The sequence below is a fragment of the Microtus oregoni genome, unplaced genomic scaffold, assembly GCF_018167655.1.
Source record: "Microtus oregoni isolate MIOR12 unplaced genomic scaffold, Mior012 000084F_ref0000050, whole genome shotgun sequence".
NCBI classification, from domain to species: domain Eukaryota; kingdom Metazoa; phylum Chordata; class Mammalia; order Rodentia; family Cricetidae; genus Microtus; species Microtus oregoni.
In genome coordinates, this window is record NW_024544550.1 from 5,067,513 (window position 1) to 5,091,698 (window position 24,186).

The 24,186-nt window shown below is 39.1% G+C and overlaps 1 protein-coding gene across 1 annotated transcript in view; it reads right to left on the minus strand.

Annotated features, from left to right (window-relative positions):
* Window positions 1–24,186, minus strand: part of LOC121441921 (oligophrenin-1) — a 358,753-nt gene that overhangs the window by 29,678 nt on the left and 304,889 nt on the right. The window contains exon 19 of the mRNA XM_041643322.1: window positions 23,196–23,355. Within this exon, the coding sequence (XP_041499256.1) occupies window positions 23,196–23,355 (160 nt within the window). The remainder of the gene's footprint in view (window positions 1–23,195; window positions 23,356–24,186) is intronic.

The following is a 24,186-nucleotide window of genomic DNA, read 5'->3' on the forward strand; positions in this document are numbered from 1 at the left end:
AACCTTTGTATCGATTGCTCATTATACGCAGAGAACTCATTTCTCTCTCCAACTATCCATGTGGCTTGCTTGCTCTGTTTTACTTGCCCTTCTTATAAAGGCCTTCCAATTCAATGCATCTAAACTTTGACATACCTCCCTCTACCCAACACTTCCTATTTCTTTCTTCCCTGAATTTTTATGTTTTGTTATTTTGACATTTATCACGTTTTAAACATACATACACAAATACATACATTTAAATAAACATATATTTTCACTTAGTTTATTTCCTGTCTCCTAACTAGTTTTATTATTGTTATTACCATTGTTGTTGTTAACTCTTCCCTTCTCCTCTCCATTTTCTCTCTGCGGCCCCACCAATGTCTGCTTAAACATTTCCACACCCAGTATTCCTCTTAGCATGTCCAGACCACACATGTTCTATTACCCTCCCTGCTCTTCTCCCCTGAAGCCTCTTTTGTCTTCTCTCACGGGCCCCTTCCCAGTTTCCTGGCATCTACACAAAGTCACTTCCATCTAAATGCACATCTTTAAAAACTTGCTAGGATCTCTATATGAGAAAGAATAGTAGTGTTTCCCTTTCTGAATCTGGGTTGCCTCAATATATTTTTTAATTCCATCTATTTTCCTTCAGATTTCATTTTTCTTTATGGTTGAATATAATCCATTGTATATGTGTACCACATTTTCATTCTTCATCTGTTGTTGGGCATCTAGGCTGGTTTCATCTCCTTGCCACTGGGTACAGAACAGCAGTAAACAAGAGTGTGCAAGTATCTCTATGGTAGGGTTTAGAGACCTTTGGGCAAATGCTTAGCAATTGCACAGCTGAGTCATATAGTAATTTTATTGTTAGCTTTTGTGTTAGCTAGTTTTATGTCAATTTGATACAAGCCTTATCATCTGAGAGGAAGGAACATCTACTGAGAAGGTATCTCCATAGATGAAAGTTCGGGTAGGCCTGTGGAGCATTTTCTTATTAAGTGATTGATGGTGGAGACATCAATTGTGGGTGGTGACATCCCTAGGCTGGTGATCCCGGGTTCTATTAGAAAAAAGGTTGACCAAGCCATGTGGTTGTTAACAAGCCAGTAAGCAGCACTCTTCCATGGTCTCTGCATCAGCTCCTGTCTCCAGGTTCCTGCCCTGCATGAGTTCCTGCTCTCATTCCTTTTGAGGATGGACTGTTACATGGACCCTTTCATAAGTTGCTTTAGGTCATGGTGTTTCATTACAGCAATAGTAACCCTAACTAAGATAACTTCTCTCTCCCCCTTGCTCCCTCCCTCCCACCTGTCTTTCTTTCTTTTGAAACCTCCACACTGATTTCAATTATGGCTGTACTAGATTTTAAGCTTTATAAAGGCAAGTCTATTATATTTCCCACTCTTTCTGAGATCCATGAGAATGCCTTGACCTGGTGACTCAAAAATCAAACACATTTATAAATAAGACACACAAGGAAAATGCACCCCCTTCCGGAAGACAGCATTTCAACTACTTCTTTATAAGATATTGCCATAGGACCTTATTTTCTTGCAGTCTGACACAAGAAAAAAAAAACAAAGGACAAAACGAAACAGAAGAAACACATGCACCAGTGGTTTCTGAGCCATTGAGAAGGTAGTTATGACAGTTAGTGTTTCCTGGAGATGATGAAAACAAACAAGGCAAGGCTTTTGATCATTATCACACTTGCAAATTACAGAGATCTATGCAGACAGCAGTGTAGAAAGGGGAGTCTAAGCAGAGCACAGCAGGGCCTTTCTTAGGCAAGGCAATAAAAATGACCATGAAAAATACCAGAGAGGACACAGTTTGCCCCATTACCAAAACTTTCAAAGTACTTCAGATTGAACACAACCCCAATAAAGGTTTTTGATAGAATTAATAAGCTCATTCAAAATTTATAAAATTCAAAGAACTTAACCAAAAAAAATATCTTAAAAGAAAAATAGAGTTGGAGGTCTGCTATTACCTGATTTCAAGCCTTATTATACAAACCTGTGATAATCAAGACAGTGTGGCATTGGCATCAGTGTTAAAATGGATCAACGAATATAGAAAGTCCAAATAAAGTCTTACAAACTACATAAATAATTAGAATTTTTTTCAGAAAGACAACTCAGTACAGAAAGATCAGCCATGATAATGAAATAATTGAAAAGTCATAACACTGTGTTGTGAAAATCAGAATATTAATCCATATCTTACACATTAGATAACATATTTCCTTCAAAGTTATTTTGTGTCTTATGAGAGAGATAATTTTAAGCTTAGCAAATATAACAGCCAAAATTACATATTTTTATAAGCCTCTATTATAAACCTGAAAACTAGTCCAATTATGCTTTCCTAAGAAAAATATGAATGGTAGCTATAATAAAAAATAATCAATCTAGAAAAAAGATACTAGTAATACATTTTAAGGTACACTATAGCAAAATACAATACACATAATAGTCAATGAGCTAATATCAAATAATAAGAACTAAGCAAGCTTCTAAAACAGAAAAAATGAAGAAAAGTTTAAAGAGACATATGAAAAGGTAGAAAAATAAATAGCTCAGAAACATGAAAATGCAACAGCTTCACTGCCAATCATAAAATGCATTTTAAAAGAACAATACATTACATTTTCCATTAGACTAATATATTCCACTGAACTAGTAAATAAATGGATGAACACCATCTTTATAAGCTCTGTTGAGATAGTGATTTGCTTTTAGCTATATTTGGTTTCATTAAAGCAGCGACTTTAAATGTTCCTTTGATTATCACCACTTCTAGGACTCTCATGGAGCAAAAACACTCACATAATTATATGCTCATAACTTTCATGCAACATTCCTTAAATGAAATTCTAAAATTCATACAACATGAATATGGTCACATAAATTATGATTCATCTAGAGACAAATATTATGTAACTATTAAAACATGATGGAGATTCATGGGAAATGAGATTGAAAGATTTAGTAAATATTTTAAAATAGCCGATAGGACAGTATGAACATGACAGCATGATTTAAACATGGTTTTGCAATGTGTGAGTATGTATTAATCTTTATTTGCTTTTTACTGATGATTAACAAAGAACCTAAATTTTAGGGATCTAACATGCCTGCATTCAAATCTCAGGTGTAACATTTGTTACCTAGTCATCATAAGTAAAGTTATTTAACTTCTCTTAACCTCAGTATTCCAATCTGCCCAGAGAGAGATTACACTTACTTCAAATATAATCAAATATAATGGTCAACTAGTAAATAAAAGTACTTCTCTAGCATTAATCCCTTCTTTTTCTCCTCTCTCTCTTTCCCATCTCTCCCCCTCGCTTTCTCTTTCTCAAGGACTTGTCTATTTTAACAAGAGAATTTCCCTACTGGGGGGAATTTTGTCTCTGAGGGCATCTTTCATGTTGCCTATAGAAATATTTTGTCGTCACAAGTGTAGGAGGGGGAATGGTGTGTAGTAAAGAAAGGCCAGGGATGATGCTAAACATGGCGTTCTTATAATATGCAGAACAATCTCTACAATCAAGAACTATTGGCCCAAACTGACAAAATAAAGTCAAGGTTGAAAAAAAAACTAACTTTATTAAAACGGGATAAGAATAACAAAATAATTACTAAATGTGGGTGGGTACCAAAGGTTTTTTTTTTTCTTTCTAGATTGGGTTTCTAAATATACTTTGAAAAAGTTCAATGGAAGGAGAAAACAGAATACATAGTGTGTTAGTGTTTGTTGGTTGTTTTTTAAATATCCACCCATCTATCCATCTATCCACTCAACCACCAATACATCTGACACTTCAGATAGCACTAAAGGAAGCATTATTTCTGGAGACAACCTCATCATTGCTGCCTCTTGCTCAGTTAGATGTAATGGTTGCCAAGCATTTGTAGCACACTATATCAAAGGATAGTTTCACTTAGATAACCCTATCTCACACTTCAGAGAAAGCAGAGGTCCTTAGAAGGAAATATCTTCAATTTTCTATTTTCTCACTGGCATAAACTCATAAACTCAACTTACCTCATCCCTAGTTTTTATTTCAAAAACCAGAAAGTCCTACTTGTGCCCTCAATCCCGTGTGATCTCTTCCTGGTTCTTGAAGGACCTTCTTGCATAATCTGCTACTTCTGTACATTACTACTTCTCTGTAGCATTCAGACATACTGAACTCTCTCATTCGGACCATTCTCCCTGAGCTGACACCATACACTTTTTCATCTTTACTCCCTAACCTGGTTGACTTCCACTGCTCTTCAATGTGGCCATGACCACACCCCTTCTCTTCCAGAATGATTTTAAATTTTATTATTTATTTTGGTGTGTATAGATGTTTCACATGCATGTTCGTCTGTGAATTACATGTGTGTCATGCCTGGAGGCCAGACGAGAGCATTAGACGCCCAGAACTGGAGTTAGAGACGGGTGTGAGCCTCCATGGGAGAGCTGCAAATTCCACCTGGATCTACTGTAGGCTGGTTCTCTTCACTGCTGAGCCATCTCTTCAGCTCTAGATAATTTTCATAATAATCACCACTAACCTATTTTCCAGATCCAAGCAACTTTTAAACCTGACTTTGACTTTTCAAGAGTATTGCGACAATTACCTAGTCCTTTTCCAATAATGTCTTTCCCATTCCTTTCTACTTTGTTTGATTCTGAGCCTTGCCCTGTGTCTTTCCCTGGTTCTCAATAAATCTTGATATTGTTCAGGATTGCGTTCTCAGTGCTCTTGTGAACTCATGAACACAGACTCGCCACAGCCGTTCCATCCATTCTTACTTCCTGCACTCCCAGACTCATCTAGTTTTTTCTGTACAGTGTATCTAGTTACTCAGTGGTGCTATGGACAACCCAAAAGCAACTCAAACAACATTTCAAAAGGTATCACCACTTGACTCTTCTATTATAATTTCTTACGCAAAATAATGGTAATGCCCAATCTCTGTACATCATCCCAATATCCTCCCTGTCTCCAGTTTCCCATCCATTTACTCACCAAGGTTTCCTAATTGTACCTCCTTCTATCTCTCTGATCTCTCGTCTCCTTACTGACACTGCCTTAGCTCAGAGTTTTATGTCTCTTTCTGATTACTACATGGCCTCCTAATTGTTCTTTCTGCTTCCAGTCACTCCTTTCTTAAATCTGTTTGCTCTGGTATAAGTTGGGTGATCTTTCTTAACTCAAATTTAATTGTGCTGTTCCTCAGTTGAAAAGATCTCAGTGACGCCTCACTGTTTTGAGGACAAAGTTCAAATTGAGTTCCTTTACTAGCAGGAGATACTCTAAATTCTGGCCACTGCTCACAACCTTCAGTTCCTATTTCCCTGTATGGCTCCATTCACCCCAGACTACCCCTATTCTGTGTTATGATCGCTCTTTCTGCTCTTTGGTGTTCATTTCTCTGACTTTTTAGTACTTCTCTGTCTCTTTGATCTCTCATTCCTGTATGTATCCAGAGTTTCTGTGATGAGCAGACCACATCCCTAATGATGGAAGAGGTTACTCATTGCTCATCCTAACACCCTCTTTCTTCTTTTTTTAAAAATATTTATTTATTTATTATGTATACAATATTCTGTCTGTGTGTGTGCCTGAAGGCCAAAAGAGGGCACCAGACCTCATTACAGATAGTTGTGAGCCACCATGTGGTTGCTGGGAATTGAACTCAGGACCTTTGGAAGAGCAGGCAATGCTCTTAACCGCTGAGCCATCTCTCCAGCCCTAGCTTAGACCCATACCTACATTTCTTAGCCTCTCTTGTTGTGAGTTGAGGAATTGGTTTAGACAATGCTTTAAACAATTGTCTTAAAGAATGAAATGGAAATGATGCATACAATCTTTTGAATCATTTTATTATAAAGAAGCTCTGTATGTTCCATTCTGCCTCTTTTCCCTTTCTCCCTGGACCACAAAAAAGGACAAATGGAACACTAACTAAAGCTTCGATATTGCATCCATGTCATGAGGATGGTGTGATGTCCTATCTATCGTGTGTCACCTCTAGTTTTCTACACAAGATAAAAATGAACTTCTGCCTTATTTGAAAGGCTGCATTTACAATACCTACTTCTAAGAATTTAATACAGAGAGTTTTCTGGTACCTCAAATTAATCTGCTGACTTTGAGGATTTCCCTCATGAACTAACTGCTCTGAGAGAACTTCTGTAGTCAGGTTGCTTATGTACAAGTATGGTCCCAGAATTTGAGAGGCTAACGCAGGAGAATCAAGGGTTCAAGCCACCCTCAACTATATCGCCTTATATTTCATCCAAAGTAAAAGGACTGAAAATGAAGAGGAAGACAAGAACGAACAGAAGACATAAAGGAGGAGGTGGGGTGACGGAGAAAGCACTATCATTTTTCCATGTACATCTATAGAATCTAGGGCACATTTCCATCATTATACTTAACACATTACTTCCCAAGGACGAGTAGATACAAAATTCCCAGGCAATCATATTCATTTCCTGATGTCAGAGACTTCCCACCCGTGCCTGTGTAAAAGCAAGGGTGGAATGGGGCACCAGACAAAAAGCTGCAGCTCAATAACCATTTTTGCAATGAGCAGATGAATGTTGGCTGCCAGGCCCAGTACGATATTACATAACAGACACCTTTTCACCACGTGTCCAACTGGAATAGGAAAGAGTACAGCGCACAAAGACTACTGAGTCTAGCTGGAGTCAAGGTCAGTTGTGTTGAGGCTTTGCTACTTACTAGTTATGCAACCCTAGGTGAGACTCGAGACTTCAGTTGCTAAAAACATAATGACTGCCTACTAGAATTGTGGTCACTGAATGTGATTATGAGCCTACACTGCAAAATACTAGCTATCGATATATGGTAATGATTATAATTATCAGCAACACTACAAAGAAATTACACCTATGTATACTTGGGTAAAGACATAGGCAGAAAGAAATGTTTGTTGTCAGGGAAAGAGCAAGGGAGGGAAGAAATGGGGTGGCGGAAATGCTTCTGCGGCACAGAGAACAGAGGACAGGGATTCAGGGACTCTCCAAAGTCTGTGCCACATCAAATGATCTTTTTATCCCTTACCTCATTACACAAACTATCTGCAGCGCATTGACAACAGCACTTTCTTGAAGCCTGTTTTTTTTAGGAAGAGGTGCCAAGTTGACTGAGACACTGATCAGGAACCTTCTGAGACCCATTCTGCCAATATACCAGAAATCCGGCCTCAGAGAGGGTAAATGGGAAGCTTAAAGCTGTATTCTGTCCAAATGGGAGAAGTACAGAAAAGTAGAGGGGCCATATAATCCTGGTTATGTGACCACTCTGAAATTAAAATGTGGCCTGCATAACCCCAAAGTCATCACAGATTGCAACATCCCTCCCAAAGCTGGTCTGCAGATGTAAACCGTGGAGCCAAACGTTAATGTGGAAATTTTGGCAATTCGTTTGGTAAGAGAAGTAATTTACCTCTTTCTGTTCTGTGGGCCCTCTAAAGACCTCACTTTGTGTATTTTGTTTCAATGTTTTGATTACTTTTGGAGACAGAGTTTCATTCTGTAGCCCAGGCTGTCCTGGAACTCATTATATGTAGCTCAGGATGGCCTTTAACTTACAGCAATCCTCTTGACTCCGTTTCCGGAACACAGTCAATAATGTTTACTGCCTGGCCCACATCTTTTGAAAGATGAATTTAGCCCTTGTGTAGCCTTTGAGAAGAGAAATGAAACAAACGGCTACTTTGCTCATTCCACTATCCTCCCTTCGCTGTTCAACATACCAACCACACATCTGCCTTGGGGCCCCTATAATTGGTTTTAGTATTCATAGAGCTCTAAGAGAGCTACCATAGCTCATATTCTTATTTCATGGAGATCGCTGTCCTAAATTTTCCATTGTGAATGGCCTTCTTTCATTATCTTACAAATACTAACCTTTACCGGCTTTTTTTTTTCAGAGTATTTACTATCATTTGATAAATATGTCTAATTGGTCTTTCCCCAAGAAAATATGAGACTTATTTTAAAAGGCTTTTGTTTGGTTTATAGGAGTATTTCCAGTGCCAGAATTTTGATTGTTATATACCACAAAATTAGTAACCATTCATTGAATGAATATCATGGGCACTTGAGAACTGGGCTATTACCTGCAGACCTAACTTGTGGGACTGAGAAGGAAAACTTTGGAAGGGAGATGTCATAATTTCTCTTAAGAGAGGGGCAAGAAAGAAGACGAATGCAAGAGCTTCTGCTTTTTATTATTTGGAGCACACTTTATTGGTTTCTGTAATCAAGAGCCCCAAATCCCTTGATTTACTGTTGGTAGCCCAATGTTAAGGAGGAGACTTTTATAGATGAAAAGGGCATTGGAGTGCCCAAGAAAAGAACCCCAGCCTGCACTGCTTATTCCACCATTGATTTCTTGACTATCCACGAAAGGGCTTGTTCTAAGTTGGTTCCAATGATGGACAGTATACCTTCTAAATAGAAGAAACAAACCCCAAACTCACAGGAAACAAGGCTTTTCTACTGGGTCAATGATGGAAGATAGAGAACCAAGCTCTCTTAGGCCTTCTGATATCATTGTGAAGGGAAGGCAACAGTGATAGTGGAGAAGGAAAGAGAAAATGATTCTAACGGTGGACTCAGACAAGTGACTAAAGTACAACTTGGACAGCACAAACTTTTCCCAGGGACAAGTGATGGATAAAGGACTGTTTTCATGGTAAAGTCCTATACCATGTTTAAGTGTTAGGTACAGTTCTAAAGTTCTATTTACTTAGTGACTTTTCATAATTTCTTTTCTCTCCAATGAAAACTTGGGTTTTAAATATATGATTAATTAGCTAACTATTACGTTATGGTCAGCACAGAATTAATCCATCTATCCACCCCATTGATAGTATTAAAAGAGGAAAGAATGGTTGGAAATATAAATGAAAAGTAAATAATTACCAACAGAATTTGATAGGGCTTTGGTCCTCATTTTTCCTTCTCTAGACTCTGGGGTCTTTTACATAGCTGAAAGAGTAAGTGGGCATTCTTTGCTAACAGAAAGACTAGACCAGCTTGGAGAGAAGGCTGGAGAGGGGATTTAAGGCCAAGGGCTTGGCTGGGAATAAAGAGAGTGTATCTTTCCAAGGCTACCCGATAATAAGTAGCAAGGCCATGTTATGAACTCTGAAGTGTCTGACTTCAAGGCTAACACTCTTTCTACTATATAAGAAGGAAACATTTTAATTTGAACAAATGATTATTTGAATGGGAGCAGGATCAGGCAGTACAAGTTTCCCACGCATCAAAATTCCAGCAACTATATGACTAACTGACTTCTCTCTGAAAACTAGGTAAGAATACCCAGGCTCTTGCAGTTACTAAGAGTGAGAATAGGAAAACAATCTCAGAGAGTGGTCAGAATAGAATCTTGTGCCAAAATAGTGCTTATTTGTGGACACATGATTGGTACCGTGTAAAATATTCACTGAGAAAAATCTGCAATGCCTGGTCAAAAGGAAATCAATATCCAAGGCTAAATTCTATTCAGGTAGCTGTTGGCTGTTGCCTAGGGTTGGAGTCAGGTGTCCAACTCCAGGACATTCCTCCTCTTTCTAAAGGGTTCTGAGAACTAAATCTGAATTACAACACTGAAATTTGGAGGCACAGCCAGAAATGAACTACCTTCAATGAACTGGAGGTTCATGAACTACTTACCTAAGCTTGGTGATAAATTTCTCCCATTGTAGACTTTCCTCTGTCATGCATTTAGGTGTGAGAATAAAGTTTAATAAAAGATGGTCATTTTCAAATTGTCAAAAACTCACAGAGCTGAACAACTATGGAGATTCACCCCAGATGGGGCTTCCAGGTTCCACATATCAGATTGTAGAAAACAAAAGAAAAGGAAAAGAAAAAACAACAAAAAAAGCCTACCTTGAATTTCTAGAAATCTAAGCTATAATATCTGGCCCTGAAGAATGCCAGCTTTCCACCAACTCTCCATTTCAACTCTGGCTGAGGCTAGATTGAGCTTTTCTGAGGTCTGGTTATACTAGCAGAAACTGTATTTTAAAATGCATTAGAAACAAAGGTGGCAATGGGGTCAAAAATAATAAGCTCTTAGCATTTGGCACAAACCACTTTAAACATCAAGTGTGTCACCAAGTTTGCTTGGAGTATCTACATAACTTTGAAAATGTCACGTCTCTTGTAAACAAGAGCCAACTTTTAAAAGAGGGCTGTCATTAAGACTGTCTTTTGACTCAGCAACACATAGTCTTTAAGATTTTCTTTTTAGATAGAATATTGTAGAATGCTATTTGGTCCTATTCATACATTGTACTTGTGGAAAAACTAATATCCAAAGAGGAGTTATGAATTGCCCAGGGCTCCAAAACTAGTAGAAGATAGAATTGTGATTAGAGCCCAAGTTCTAAGGCCCAATATGGTCTCCTTTCCCTTAAAGTACAGCATCTACTGTAGAAAATAACCATTGCCTTCCATTAACTATATTTACTAGGTCTGTAACCCATGCTCTGATTGGCTATCCATTCCCTGGTTGGTTGCCTTGGAATGAGAACACCAAGGGAATGAAAGAATGCAGTCAGATCCTGCTAAGAATGTTCTGAGTGGAATTGGTAATTATGTGTTTTCTACGAAGAATGGATTGATAGATATCAAGTGGAGTGCTTCTTTTGGACCAGCATAGTATGATTTAGACTGTGGAAGTGAAGAGTGTCTTTACCACAAGGAAACAAAAGTAAATAAGGGTCAAAGGACCTCTAAGACAAGCTTATTTTATTACAATGAATTCGGAGACAGTAAGGAAAAATGATTATAGGAGAATGTGCCCACTAAGATCAAGTTCATTTCCCATGCATACTCTAAAACGCTGGTGGGGGAGGGCATAGGCATTGTGCTATATACAGAGCACTGGACACCTTTATCATAGCGAATCCTCCTAATGACACTGAGGTAGGGTTAATCATTTGTCTCCTTTTTTAAAAGGAGGCAAACACCGCTCAGGGAGAAAAACTGACTTGCTTAAGACCACCCAGATAGCAAAGGATACAATTAGAACTACACTCCAGGGCTGTCTGGTTCTAAAGTTATTCCATTCTTTTCATTGCTTTCACATCACTAGAGATACTTGAGAAGCCTATATAGTTAACCAGGACACTTCCTGGATTCTTTGTGTTAATCCAAAGAAGTAGCCGTGACCCAGTCATCAGCCACAAAATCTCAGAGATCAGAAATAAAGCACACAATCTCTCAGGCCTCGTCCACTGCTCCCTAGCCTCTAAAACTCCTATTGGCACAACTGCCTGACTGCAAAAAGTCAGGCTGTTCCAGGCCTGGCTGCCAGAGTCCACCATCTGGCCCTCTAGCCTACTGACCCCAGTCTTACTATATCGTCTAGACTTTGACCGGAGACTTCAGAGTACTCCAAAGCCATGTCAGACACAGAGATAAATTCTATGAAACAATCACCGTCTAGTGAGGAAAATAGTCTGTATCATTTTGGAAATCTTTTTAGAATGGCAAAGGCTAACTAAGGTTATAGCTCAGGGCTTGCCTAGCAGTTCATAGGTGCAGGGCCCTGGGGTCCATCCCCAGCATTTAAAATAACAACAATAAGTGAGTCAATAATACCTTTAAAAGGTATTTATTCTATTTAGGTGTGTTTCCGCTTGGACATATAAACTAGATACGAACAACAACAACAACAAACATGTTTGATTTTGATAACCCACAGCAAACTTAGCCTTTCTCTGTCTCATTACCTACCAGTAAAATGGGGGAACACCTCAAGGGTTGTTGGAAGGACTCGATAGAATGTTGAACAGCAAAGGCTTAGCATATAGTAAGTTCTCGTGAAATGCTACCTATGGTTCTTACTGTTGGGAGCATTGTAGTGCCAGCTGGAGAAAGGAAAGGGAGAGGAGAATGTATCGCTACCTTTTGCTGAATCTTCCAGAGAACGATCAGGGTGACCAGAATCGAAAGACTGACTCATAATGAGGATTTCAGGTATCAGAACACTGGGGGCAAATGTCACTCCCAAATGTACCCTATACTTCACACGCCATCTCATTGGGATTGGACATGCTGATTGAGCTGCAGCAAGCCCTGACTGTGATCCAAAGGCTAGCTGAGAGAACCCGGCTGCTGGAAAATGTGTGAAGAACTCAACTCAGGCAGGGTTGAAACCTCGAAACTGTATCTTTAAAAGATTCACTATGACTAGTGAACACGTCTGAAGTTTCTCAATCTTAATAATCCCTGCTCAAAGCTATTTTTCTTCAGGTTACCCTTTGATCTCAATATGCATACTTAAAGATACTTTTCTGAAGATTCATTTGAAAATGTTTGTCAAATTCTCAGCTAACTACATATTAGATTCTGAAAATGTCCTAACATGAACAAGCTAATAAAAATGTTATTCTTAATAACTTTTTAGCTTAACCTTATCATTTCAGAAATTATATGCAATGAAGCACAGATCTGACTTAATTAGATTCTCTCACCCTCTCTTTATTCCTGTTACATATGCACACATATACGTGCGTGTACTATTAATGAATATTTAGATGACGACAGGTACATTTTAAAATATAAACACTAAAAACAAGCTTTATAGTAAGACGCATTGTGATTTGCAATCAGCGTTTACATTTCAAATTAATACACACACATGTGTATGTGTGTCTGAATGTGTGTATCTGTCATTTATCATTCCACAAAGAGGGAAACACATTTCTCTGTTCTCTTGCTGCCCTCTGGCGGCCGACACAAATCTACAGAAGTCACATTTCAGGAAAAAGAAGCAAACCAGGGCTGTGGTCTGTGTCCCTTGGGGCTGCTAGATTGGGTGTCAGAAAAATACATAAATCAGAGTTGTTTTTTAAAAGGGACTCTTGTTTGCCTCTTCCAATCCATCATGTTGCTACAACATCAATGAGGTCTTTTTTCCTGGATAAGTTCCTGTTTGGACATTTGGGAACATAGGCAACATTGGAGTTCTCACAAACTTTGTATTGAAAACAATCCAGCTTTCTCTGGCCAGTTTACAAGAAGAACTCCCCTCAGTCATCTGTGGCAAAGACTGTATCCTTCAGTTTTTCAGTTCCTCCAACCACGCTCTCAAACCATTCATCTTTAGAGACAGTAAAATCCATTCTGACATATATTAGTAGTGGATTTCCTAATTACCTTGAAAATAATTGTTTTCCCAGAAAACTATACGAAGACCATGAAGCAACACGGTGCATAATTGAAAGGCAATTACCCACCCACCAGAAGGGAAATATTGGACTATAGCTGTAGCTCAGCGGTACGGCAGTCATAGTATGTGTGATGCCCTGTGTTACATCCCCAATACTAAGAAACATGCATAAAGAAAAAGGAAAGCATTGGAATACACATATTAGCACTGCAGAGGAAGTTAACGAGAGCAACAATGGCCACCTCAATAGCAGTGATACAAAGACGAGCACCACCGACTACTCTCCTTAATCTTTCGCTTGAAAAGAGGTCTCCATGCCTTGAGATGCAGCCTTACGCTGCCACAACTAGATTTATCTCAGTTTTGCCACTCAACAAACTCAGTATCTCTGTTCCCTAATCTAGAAAATCAATAATGTGCATCATTTCAGAGTCGGAATGAGGACTGGATGAGCTAAGAGTACAGTGCACCTCACTGCACCCAGCCCGACTCCTGGGTCACTGCTCAAAAATCGACTTCTGAGCAGGTTGACCAGTAACTGGTCTCTAGCACAGTGCAATCAGGAGCAGCAAATGGGGAAAGTGCTGAAGTCCGGCTGTGCGGCTGACAAATGTCTTTCTGAAGTACACGTGAGATAATAGAATAGGCAAGGATTCAACCCTGGTCCCTGAGCTCTTTTATAAAGTACCTTGTGAAGAACCAAGGGGATATGAGGGTCCAAAGACAAGGGTGGGGATGGAGCTGCAACAGTGCATTTTGCAAAGAGACGGGGCTTTATGGAAAATGAAGTGCCTGAGTCAGAAGAGCTTTAAAAGTCACTTTCTCGTTCTGATAGCCAAATGAATCTGTCCCATATTCCATCTCCTTAAGGGAAATACAATTCTGTCCTCAGAACTAAATCACTAAGAACTGCCTTCCCAGCTGGCCTCTCTCTTTCCCTGTAATTCCCAGCAGCTGCCCCAAACAAAATGTTCAGAAAACAAAAACCAACCTTCCTCTGCCAATCCAAATTACCTCTGTGTCTCAAGCCAGCAGTATCGGGTTAGCGTACCATGATCCACACACTATTTCATGGGCTAGAGACTAAGAACTTCAGAATAATTGACAGTGCTATTCTAGGGGATTAGTGGAGGGGGGAGAACTTCCTTTCCCCAGTTACTTATCTGCTCTCCTACTTGGAAATTTAGAGGTGATTCAAATTACTTAAAAACAACAGTGCTGAGACAAATCTCGGAATTGACTCCTTTAAGCATCAGCTTGCCTTACACATTTAAGTTTTCTTTACAGACTAGCTAGGTATTTTTTTAAAGGGGCTGATAGAGAATCTGAAAGCCAGTGTGTTTAAGCCCTTTCTATTAAAAAGCAAGCGTAAATGGAAAAAAATATTACTGAAATTATAATATGTCAACCGAAAAATCATATCCCATTAGCCGAACAACTCGGCAGGAACATATAATCCCTAGTGCTTGCTGGGCAGCCTCAACGCTCACATATATTATCTCTTTTAATCCCCACAGCTATTCTATGTAGTCACGCCTACATAAGGTCGATAATTTCGGGGACAACCCCACACATCAGTTTTCTCCTTTTCAAAACGGGCAATTTGATAAATGCTTAGCACACTGGAAGTTCATTTTCTATAGCCACATAAGATGCCTCACCTGAAGGAAATTTATAAATCAGAAGCAATTCGTGATTGTCATATTGCTGTTTTGAAAACATAGCTAATGTACATCTTTAGTACCATACAAAGGCCAGAATTACAATCATGTAATACATATTTAAAATCTAGCAAGATGTAACAGCCTCACCCCACCGCTGAGCACCAGTAAGCTGAAATGACCTCCTATTGGAGACTGGGGATAACAGATAACCAGTATTTGTAATTAATTGTTCCTCACAAATTGCTACAATATAGAGTTAGGGATCCAGACCAAACATGCAGCAAAATAATTTTATAAACCCTGTTGGGATTAAGGATATTCACCAAAGAGCAGATCTTTTTGGTAAAATAAAATTGGTCTTTTATCTTTAAAATCTATAGAATAATTTTTTTTATTTGGGTTTTGAGAAATTTGAGTGGGTTGTTTTTGTTTGTTTTTGTTTTTGAGACAGGGCTTCTCTGTGTAGTCCTGGCTCTTCCTGGAATGTGCTCTGTGAACCAGGGTGGTTTCTAACTCACAGGCCCTCTGTCTCCTGAGTGCTGGGATTAAAAGTATGTGCAGCCACCACCCAGCCAGAAATTAAGGGGTTTTGACTGATAACAGACTAAACATCATCCTTCCTCTATCCACTCACAAATGAATAAGAACATTTAAAGTGCAGTAAGTCAGGACATACTGAAGCATTTCCATGGCCTCTTCTGCCTGGAGCTAAACTCTTCACTCAAACCAACAAGATTCATAAGTTCATCATCACATGTTAAAATTAGGATACTGTATTAGTTACTTGTGCTGCTCTGATAAAATGCCATGACTAAGACAACTTAAAGAAGAAAAGAGATTATTTGGGTTTTTGGTTCCAAAAGGAGAGTCCACAATGGTGGGGAAGGGTGGCAGCAAGCAGCAGGAATAGCGGCAGGGCCGGGAAGCAGAAAGATCACACTTCTGTGCACAGGCAGGAAGCAGAAAAAGCAGAGGCAAACTACAAGAGAGGAAGTGGGACGAAGTTAGAAACTCGCAGAGCTGGCCTTCAGTGATGGCCTTCCTTCAGCACGGATCCACCTCCAAAAGCTTCTAGAACTCTCCCCAAACAGTGCCTGCAACTGGGGACCAAGTACTCGAATATCTGAACCTATGGGAGACATTCATCTTTCCAACTAGCGCACACATCTAACACAAATCTCCACTATGTGGATGACCTTTGGCAACTCTAGTCTCAAATATCCTCGACCTTTTCATCTCTACTGACAATCTCTGCCACTTACGTACTCATTTTCATCTCTACTGACAATCTCCGCCACTTACGTACTCATTTTCAAGAACCCAGCAAAGACCCTGGAGTGTCGATTTGAGTTAATGTTAAATCTGAGTTCCCAAACTGGCTCATTCGGTGACCCTGGACAAGTCATTCTGTTCTCCTAATGGGAACTTCGGTGTAAAATTGTCTCCAATAATACCTGACATACAGTGGTAACATGATAATTTTAAATCCCTGCAGAGGTAAACAGCTTTTGTCTCTATCTGACAAATGCTCAGGAGAGCAAAATATGGTTCCCCAGATGTCCGTGTTTGGTTTGCTTTGTTTTAATTAAGAAACTGCACATCTATTTTTCAGAGAGGCTGTCCTATTTTATATTCCCATTTGAGAAGTATGACACATTTGAGCTTCTGTGTACCCTCGTCACTATTTTGCATTGTCGCTGTTTTTTATTTCTGCTGTTCTGATAAATATTCGGTGCTAGCTCACTGGGGTCTTAATTTGCATTTCCCTACTGGTTAGTTATCCTGAACAACTTCTAATCTCTGACTTGCCATCTGCGCATACTGTTCATGACTATCCAGTTTAATAATTACAATGCTTGATCCTTTGCGGTTGGCTATGCAAATTCTTTATATATTCTAGATATGAATCCTTTGCAACTTGGTAGTAACTTTGATAAAAATCCAACCCACTGATTTGTTTTCCTTTCTGGGTGTCACATCAAAAAACTCTTCTAAAAGACCAAGGGCCTGCAGACTTTCTCCTATGCAATTTTCCAAAAATTTACCTGTAACTGAGTACTCCAATTTTTTTGCTGCTGATTTTGCTTCCTTTTAGATAATCCATTTTGAGTTAACTTTTGCACATGCTATGAGATTTACATTGAGATTCACTTTCATTACCAACATATGTGCAATTTCTTACAGCATTGGTTGAAAATATTATTCTTATTTAAAATTCTTTTGCCGTACTTGGAGATTGAATTTGGGGTCTGAGCTATGGAAAAGGCAAGTGACAGCTACCTGAGCTATGTAAGACAGTGTCAGCTACCTTTGTACCTTTGTGAAAAATAGTTTATCCAAACTTTGTGGGACTACTTGCACATTCTTTATTCTGCTTCATTGGTCTGTGTCTATCCTTTTGCTAATTGCATATTGTCTTAGTGCTGAATATCATAAGAATTAATAATAATACACCTCAATTTGTTCCTTTTCAAAAAGTGTTAGCTTTTATAGTCCCTTTTGAATCCTCCTACTTAGTATGACCTTGCCACTACCAACAAAAATATTTGGCTGAATTTTGACATTGACTTAATATAGGTCATCTGGGAAAGAAATGATATCGTTACTACGTTGCGTATTCTACTCATTAAATACAGTGTGCCTCTTAATATAGCTATAATTATTGTGAATTCTCTTGTCAGCTTTCTGTAGTTTGAGCAAGTAACTCCAATAAATGCTTTGTTAGGCCTACTTTCAAGTTTTGCATTTGTTTTGAGTGGAAGTAACCTGTCACCTTTTGATTTAATCTAAGGATGACTGGATGAGGTAAAGCCCATACCAGACACTGCTAACGTGGCCCAGAACTGAGACTAGATCGATCATGGATTTAGGGGAAAACTTGATGCTATTTTCTGCTAAATGAGTATAATTACATGATTCCTAATGAGGTTTTGTTATACCCACAGATCAGCGCCTTGCTCAACTCACATCAGAGAAGCTTCTTTTTGTAGGAAACTGGAGTCAATGCAGAGACCTACAACTGGACAGTATGCAGAGAGAGAGAACTTTGGACTAAACTCCAGCACCGCGGAGGGGAAGTGGAAAAATGGTCCTACCCCTAACCAAGAAGCCACTGCAATTGGTGCCTGCTGGGAAAGGGAAAATTGGGTTTCTCCAATAGAGTGTTACTGGTCTATCAACAATATTCAAGGGTAGGCCCCATGCCCAGATCTGGCTAACACAAACAACAAAATATATGCTTTGTGAAATTTTTGTTTTACTTTCTTTGCTTTTCCGTTTTCTATTTTACTGGTTTCTTGTTTGATCTGAATTGATTTTTGTTTCTTGCTTTTGCTTTGAGAGAGAAAGTAGAGAGCGAGAGAGAACATTAAATTGAGTCAGTTGGGAAGTAGGAAGGATCTAGGAAGAGTTTAAGGAGGGGAAAATCATGAACAAGATATATTGTATGATTAAATAAATAATTGAATAAACAAAAATAAAATAAAATGACTGTTTAGCCTTCCCACTTCTATTTCTGTCTACTGTAACTATTGTCCCCACCTCAGTCAGAATAGTCCTATGAAAAATAAGGAAAATCATGTCACTCCAATGCTAAAAAATCTACTTTTTGTCATAGAAAACAAAGCCAAAAGCTTTCCAAGGGATTCTAAGTCCTACTACTTCCCTCATTATCCTTTTGAACCCTTTTTCTTCTATATAGATTTTCCTATTTCCTATGTCTAAACAAAACCTCACATATAGGGATGGATGAAAGGATGGATGGATAGATGGATGATAGATAATTATGCTGTGTGAACAAATCAACTCATCAATAAATAAAATCTAATCATTACACCAGGGCTGAATTAATTATAGACCATGGGCTTAATAGCCTATTTTATTGTACAACATGGCCACTCCTGTTTACACATGGTTGCTTCCCTACTCTACAGTCAGCATGGGTCAGTTGTGACAGAGTTCTGTAGCCTCCAAATCCTAAATTGTTTACTATATGGTTTTATATTCAGTGACCCTTTCTTTAGATTCACATTAGCCAGCTTCCCTGCACACCTTCAGACCTGTCTAATCCAACTTGCCCCAAACTGAGATTTCCTTCATCTCTCCCAAAATTTATCATTCTATATTTCTTTTTTTTTAATTTATTTATTTATTAAGGATTTCTGCCTCGTCCCCACAACCGCTTCCCATTTCCCTCCCCCTCCCCTGATCAAGTCCCCCCCCCCTCATCTGCTCGAAGAGCAATCAGGGTTCCCTGACCTGTGGGAAGCCCAAGGACTGCCCACCTCTATCCATTCTATATTTCTTACGATAAAAAGAGTGGCTACATTCACTTGGCCAGGCAAATAAGAAATCTAGGCATCAGAAACCCTTAGTAGCATCCTCAGATTATTAAGTCCTAATGATTTCACCTCTCTCTTCTTCCCACTGTCCGAACTCGGAATATAATGACTTTGTGCTCAGACAGTGTTCCAACTGTGTGAGCTATTCTTCTAAATGCAGCCTCTTTTATACAAGGCTTACTGTAGCCTTTCTCTACTAGAAAGCAATGCTTTCCTAGCAGTGGCAGGATAAAATGCTCACGTTCAAACTCATCAACTAGGCAGTCAATTGCTTTTCAGCCCTGATCCCCATCTGCCTCCAGTGCAATCTGCTACTTTTTATTCCCACTTCATGTTCTAATAACACAGCATCAGGTCTCTGACCTTTGTCCACACTGGGTTATCCACTTGTAATGTGCTTTCCCTGTTTCTCTTTCTATTCAGCTTTAGAATCTGTGACAACTGTTAAGCGACAAACAGACTGGATTAAGTAGCCCACATGAGGAAGATCAACCCTCATTGGGGAAGAACCCATCTGATCTGTTGGGGCCATGAAAACACAGAAGACTAATTTGTGAATGAGAATTTTCTTCTCGTGCTTTGGACATCAGGACTATTTTCCCACTCACCTCTGCACTCCTGCTCTTACGCCACGCTAACCATCCACACCGGGACCCCTTTATCTGTAGCCTTTCTAAGATGATTTATACTGTAGGCTTCCCTGGTTCTGAGGCTCCTGGAACTTGACTGAGTCATACTATTGAATCCTGGGGTCTCCAGTCCATCATAGGTGTACTATGCTGTTACTTCTTTGCTGCAATAAACACATCATCTAATTCCCCTAACAGCTCTCCTCTGTAGTGTCTATACATGTCACATACCAGTTCTACCTCTCTAGAAAGTTCTGATTAATAGAGTACCTAATGTAGGTCTTATCTACTTCTTCACAACTCGATAATTACAAGGCGCCTTGTATAGACCCTACTGTCACTACACATCATGACTGGTGCTGCAGTGGTATCTAATTAAGTACCACTTAGACTCTTAGAATATCTCTTGTTAACACTTTTTAGTTGACAGATATTACACATACATATGTGGTACAGTGTTAAAATTCATACATTCACACACAGTGCATAAGGATCAAAGAGTATTTCCATCTCCTTATATAGTTATTGTTTCTTCGTGATAAGACTCACAATTTTTTCTCTTTCTGCACAGTTCATGTGTTATAGTTATTCTATTGTGCTATGGAAAACTGAACTCTCTTCATCTAAATGCATTATCCATTTTGCTACCCATCTTTGCCACTTCCTAGAGAAATAACCTTGGACCTATGGCTATCACATAGAAGCATATAAACCTCTTTCAATTTCTAATGCCAAAACCAGAAAGGTTATGAAAAGTTTTGGAAGAGACATGGACAACATGGCAGAGAACACTAGCTGTTTCTGTGGATGCATTCTCTTACTCCTTTTGAAGTCTTAGTTGGGAATGTGCTATACTGAAGACTTTACCTTCAAGCCGGGCAGTGGTGGTGCACGCCTGTAATCCCAGCACTGGGGAGGCAGAGGCAGGTGGTTCTCTGTGAGTTTGGGGCCAGCCTGGTCTACAAGAGCTAGTCCCAGGATAGGCTCCAAAGCTACAGAGAAACCTTGTCTAAAAAAAAGAATTTCCCTTCTTGAGACAGCACAGTTGCATATGTGTTTTATCCCAGCACTTGGGAAGTTGAGGAGACTAACTACAAATTCAAAGGCAGCTTGGGCTATGAAGCAAGATTGTGGCTTAAAAAAAAAACAACAAAAACGAAACAAAGACTACTTTTCTGCCTCTCTTATCAGTGAGCATGATTGTGAGATTCAAGTTTAGAAAATGGAATGTAATGAAAATGATGCCTAACTCCCAGACAGGAACCTTAAAGCACAGGGTTATAAACTCTACTTCTCCCTCATTCTTTTCAACAGCTAGAATGGAGATGATGAATGACCATTGGAGCGAAAGCAGGATATTAGGCTTCTCAGAGCACTAAGAAAGAAAGAACAAAGAATCCTGATTACATCAAGTCATCTTAGTTGGGTTATTTTACAACAAAGAAAGAAACATCTCTTACATTAGAGCCATGGTATGTTTATGCCTCTCAGCATCTGAGCATCTTACCTAGTGAGGCTAACAAGTGATCAAGATTGGACTTGAACTATGCATAGACTCAGCTTGTATCAGCCTTCACAATACAAATAAAGTTCTTTTTAAATAATGCTTTCCATGGAGGGCTCTGTCTGCTAAAAAGCTCTTACAAATAAACATGAGACATTTGTGGCAAGTCCACAGTTTGTGTTAAGAAGTATTTCTTGTCTCAAGCACATTACCAGGTTCATTTTTTGTCTCCCTATAATTTATTCCTTGGATTTGACTAAATTATAATGTATGCTACCTTATAAGTCATATATGATATAAAATACTCTAACTTAAAACATTTTAAAATGAGATGTAATTTAAAATAAACACACTGATTTATTTGTGGTCTTGAAATGGGGTTCAAGACTTGCTAAATATGGGACTTGCAAACATAATGGTTCTCAGACCTTCTGCTGCCCATTTTCACTGAAGCAGGCCAGAAAAGAATTTTCTGATTTCCCACTAAAGTACATTATATAAGATAAACCCAGGGGAACCCAGGGAAAACAAACAATGGTGTCCTCAAAGGTACAGAAACACACACACACACACAAAAGTCCCAAACAAATAGGCCTGCCTCCAGTGTGTTAGTACTCTATCAGCCCCTATTGTCCTGCAGTCATATTTCTCTAGAACCAGAAATTTCATCATATAGTATAAGTTTACCTGAGTTTTGGGGGGAAGGTGCTTATTCTAGAGTGTTGCAAAGTCATATGTCATATAAAACGTACATAGACATGTTTACTTTTCTCTTAGTAATCTGTCATTTGATTGGGGGATGTCATGGACTTGGTATGTGAGGATAACTCTACCCTATAGTTTCATTGTATATGCATCACCTTCTTCCGTATCACTTTCCTTTGCTATACTTCATGGTTAGTGTCTTAGAAACAGCCAGTGGCTTTTTTTTTCTTTAATATCCTCAGCATTTACCTGATAATAAAAACAGTTTATGTTCAAGTAACAGATGCTTAATAGATGAAAAGCTAAGTGTTATATTTTTGTGTGTTTTGTTTGTTTGTTTGCTTTTTGAGACAGGGTTTTTCTGTAGCTTTGGGGCCTGTCATGGAACTCTCTCTTGTAGACCAGGCTGGCCTCGAACTCACAGAGATCCACCTGCCTCTGCCTCCCGAGTACTGGGATTAAAGGTGTGTGCCACAACTACCTGACTGCTAAGTGTTAGGTTTAATATTTAACAATGCAGACCTGTAATCTCAGATACTTGGGAGGCTAGGGAAGGAGGATCATAACTTGAAGATCTGTCTGGGTTACAGAGTGAATTGAAGGTTGACTGGGACACCGTATTAAGACTGCTTGAAAAGTAAAAAGAGGGCTTGAGGCTAGATCAATGGTAAAATATTTGCTTATCATATACAAGGTCCTAGTTTTAATTTATACATCTTCAAGAAACATGTCATTGTGGCACACAATATCAACTTGAACAAAATAATAAGACACACAACTTCCTGTCTGTGAGCCCAACAGTCTGGAAACTAAGTCATAAGGATGACAGGTTCGATATGCACTACATAGTGAGTGCCAGGATAGCCAAGCTTTTTATAACATGTTTTGCTTTGAAAATCTAAACAAAAAAAAAGAAGGAAGGAAGGAAGGAAAAGAAAGAAAGAAAGAAAGAAAGAAAGAAAGAAAGAAAGAAAGAAAGAAAGAAAGAAAGAAAGAAAGAAAGAAAGAAAGAAAGAAAGAAAGAAAGAAAGAAAAAAGGAGGGATGGAGGCAGGCAGATAGACAAACACAGTTAAAAGGCAGACAAGACAGATGTCACTTTTTTGGAGGGGAGATATTAAGGATAGGAAATGGTTACCTTGCCAAAGTGTTCAATCAGGATTTCTACCACAATGTTCTGGAATTTGATGTTCATCATAGCAGCCACAGTGTCCTCTTGAGCTCTCATCAGGGTGGGCCCAAAGATCACCCCCATATTGGAAGGTGTCATAAGATTCTCTTTGCTGTGCTCACATACACTGCCAGAAGAAAAAGAAAATGATGAAAAAGGTACATTTTTCTGGTAACGAGAACTATGCTGGGTGTTAAAGGAGATAAGAGACACCAAAGAGTAGAAAAGAAGAGGCCAAAAGTATAGATGGAAGAAAAAACACAATGGAAAAAAACTAGCAGGTAACACAAGATAGTATATGCATAGGAGCCAAAGTGAGAGAGAGGAGGAACTAAGAAAGCAAGTCTGAAGGAGTTAGGGGACAGATGTGGAGGTAGTAAAGGGTGTGGGGAGGCAGGAGAAAGGCCTGAATATGTGCAAGGCATGGAGAACAGCAGGTCCAATGAAGAGCAAAGTACATTAGAAGGATAACCCAGAGGTGGAGGACTTCCCTAATACTTCATTGCTTTCTTTAAAAACAAAACCAGTGGGAAGTGTGCCTACTAGTCCTTCTAGTGAGGAATCTGGCCATTCTAGTACCACAGTCAAAAAACTAAAACCTGAAAGACCGAAAAGGATACTACGGTTGACTGCCCCTTGATCAGCTTCTTCATCTTATAAAACAAAGGAGACGGAAAAGCAACTTCCTGAAATCACAATTGCTGAGCTGGGGAGTAGATCCTGCAATCTGATGGCCAGATCTCTGCTCTGCGTCAATTCTTGCCACTGGCTACCCATCACTTACAGGAGAAGCTAAAAGGTTTTTAGAGAGCACAGCTAAAACCTTTTGTAATCCCCCCCACCCATTTCTAATCCCTAGGTATAGCCTAGGTTCTAAAGTTGAGCCCAGTTGGGATCCCAACAGTGCCCTCACAAGCTGTGCAACAGGGAGTTTTAATCCCAACCTCCCTGAGCTTTG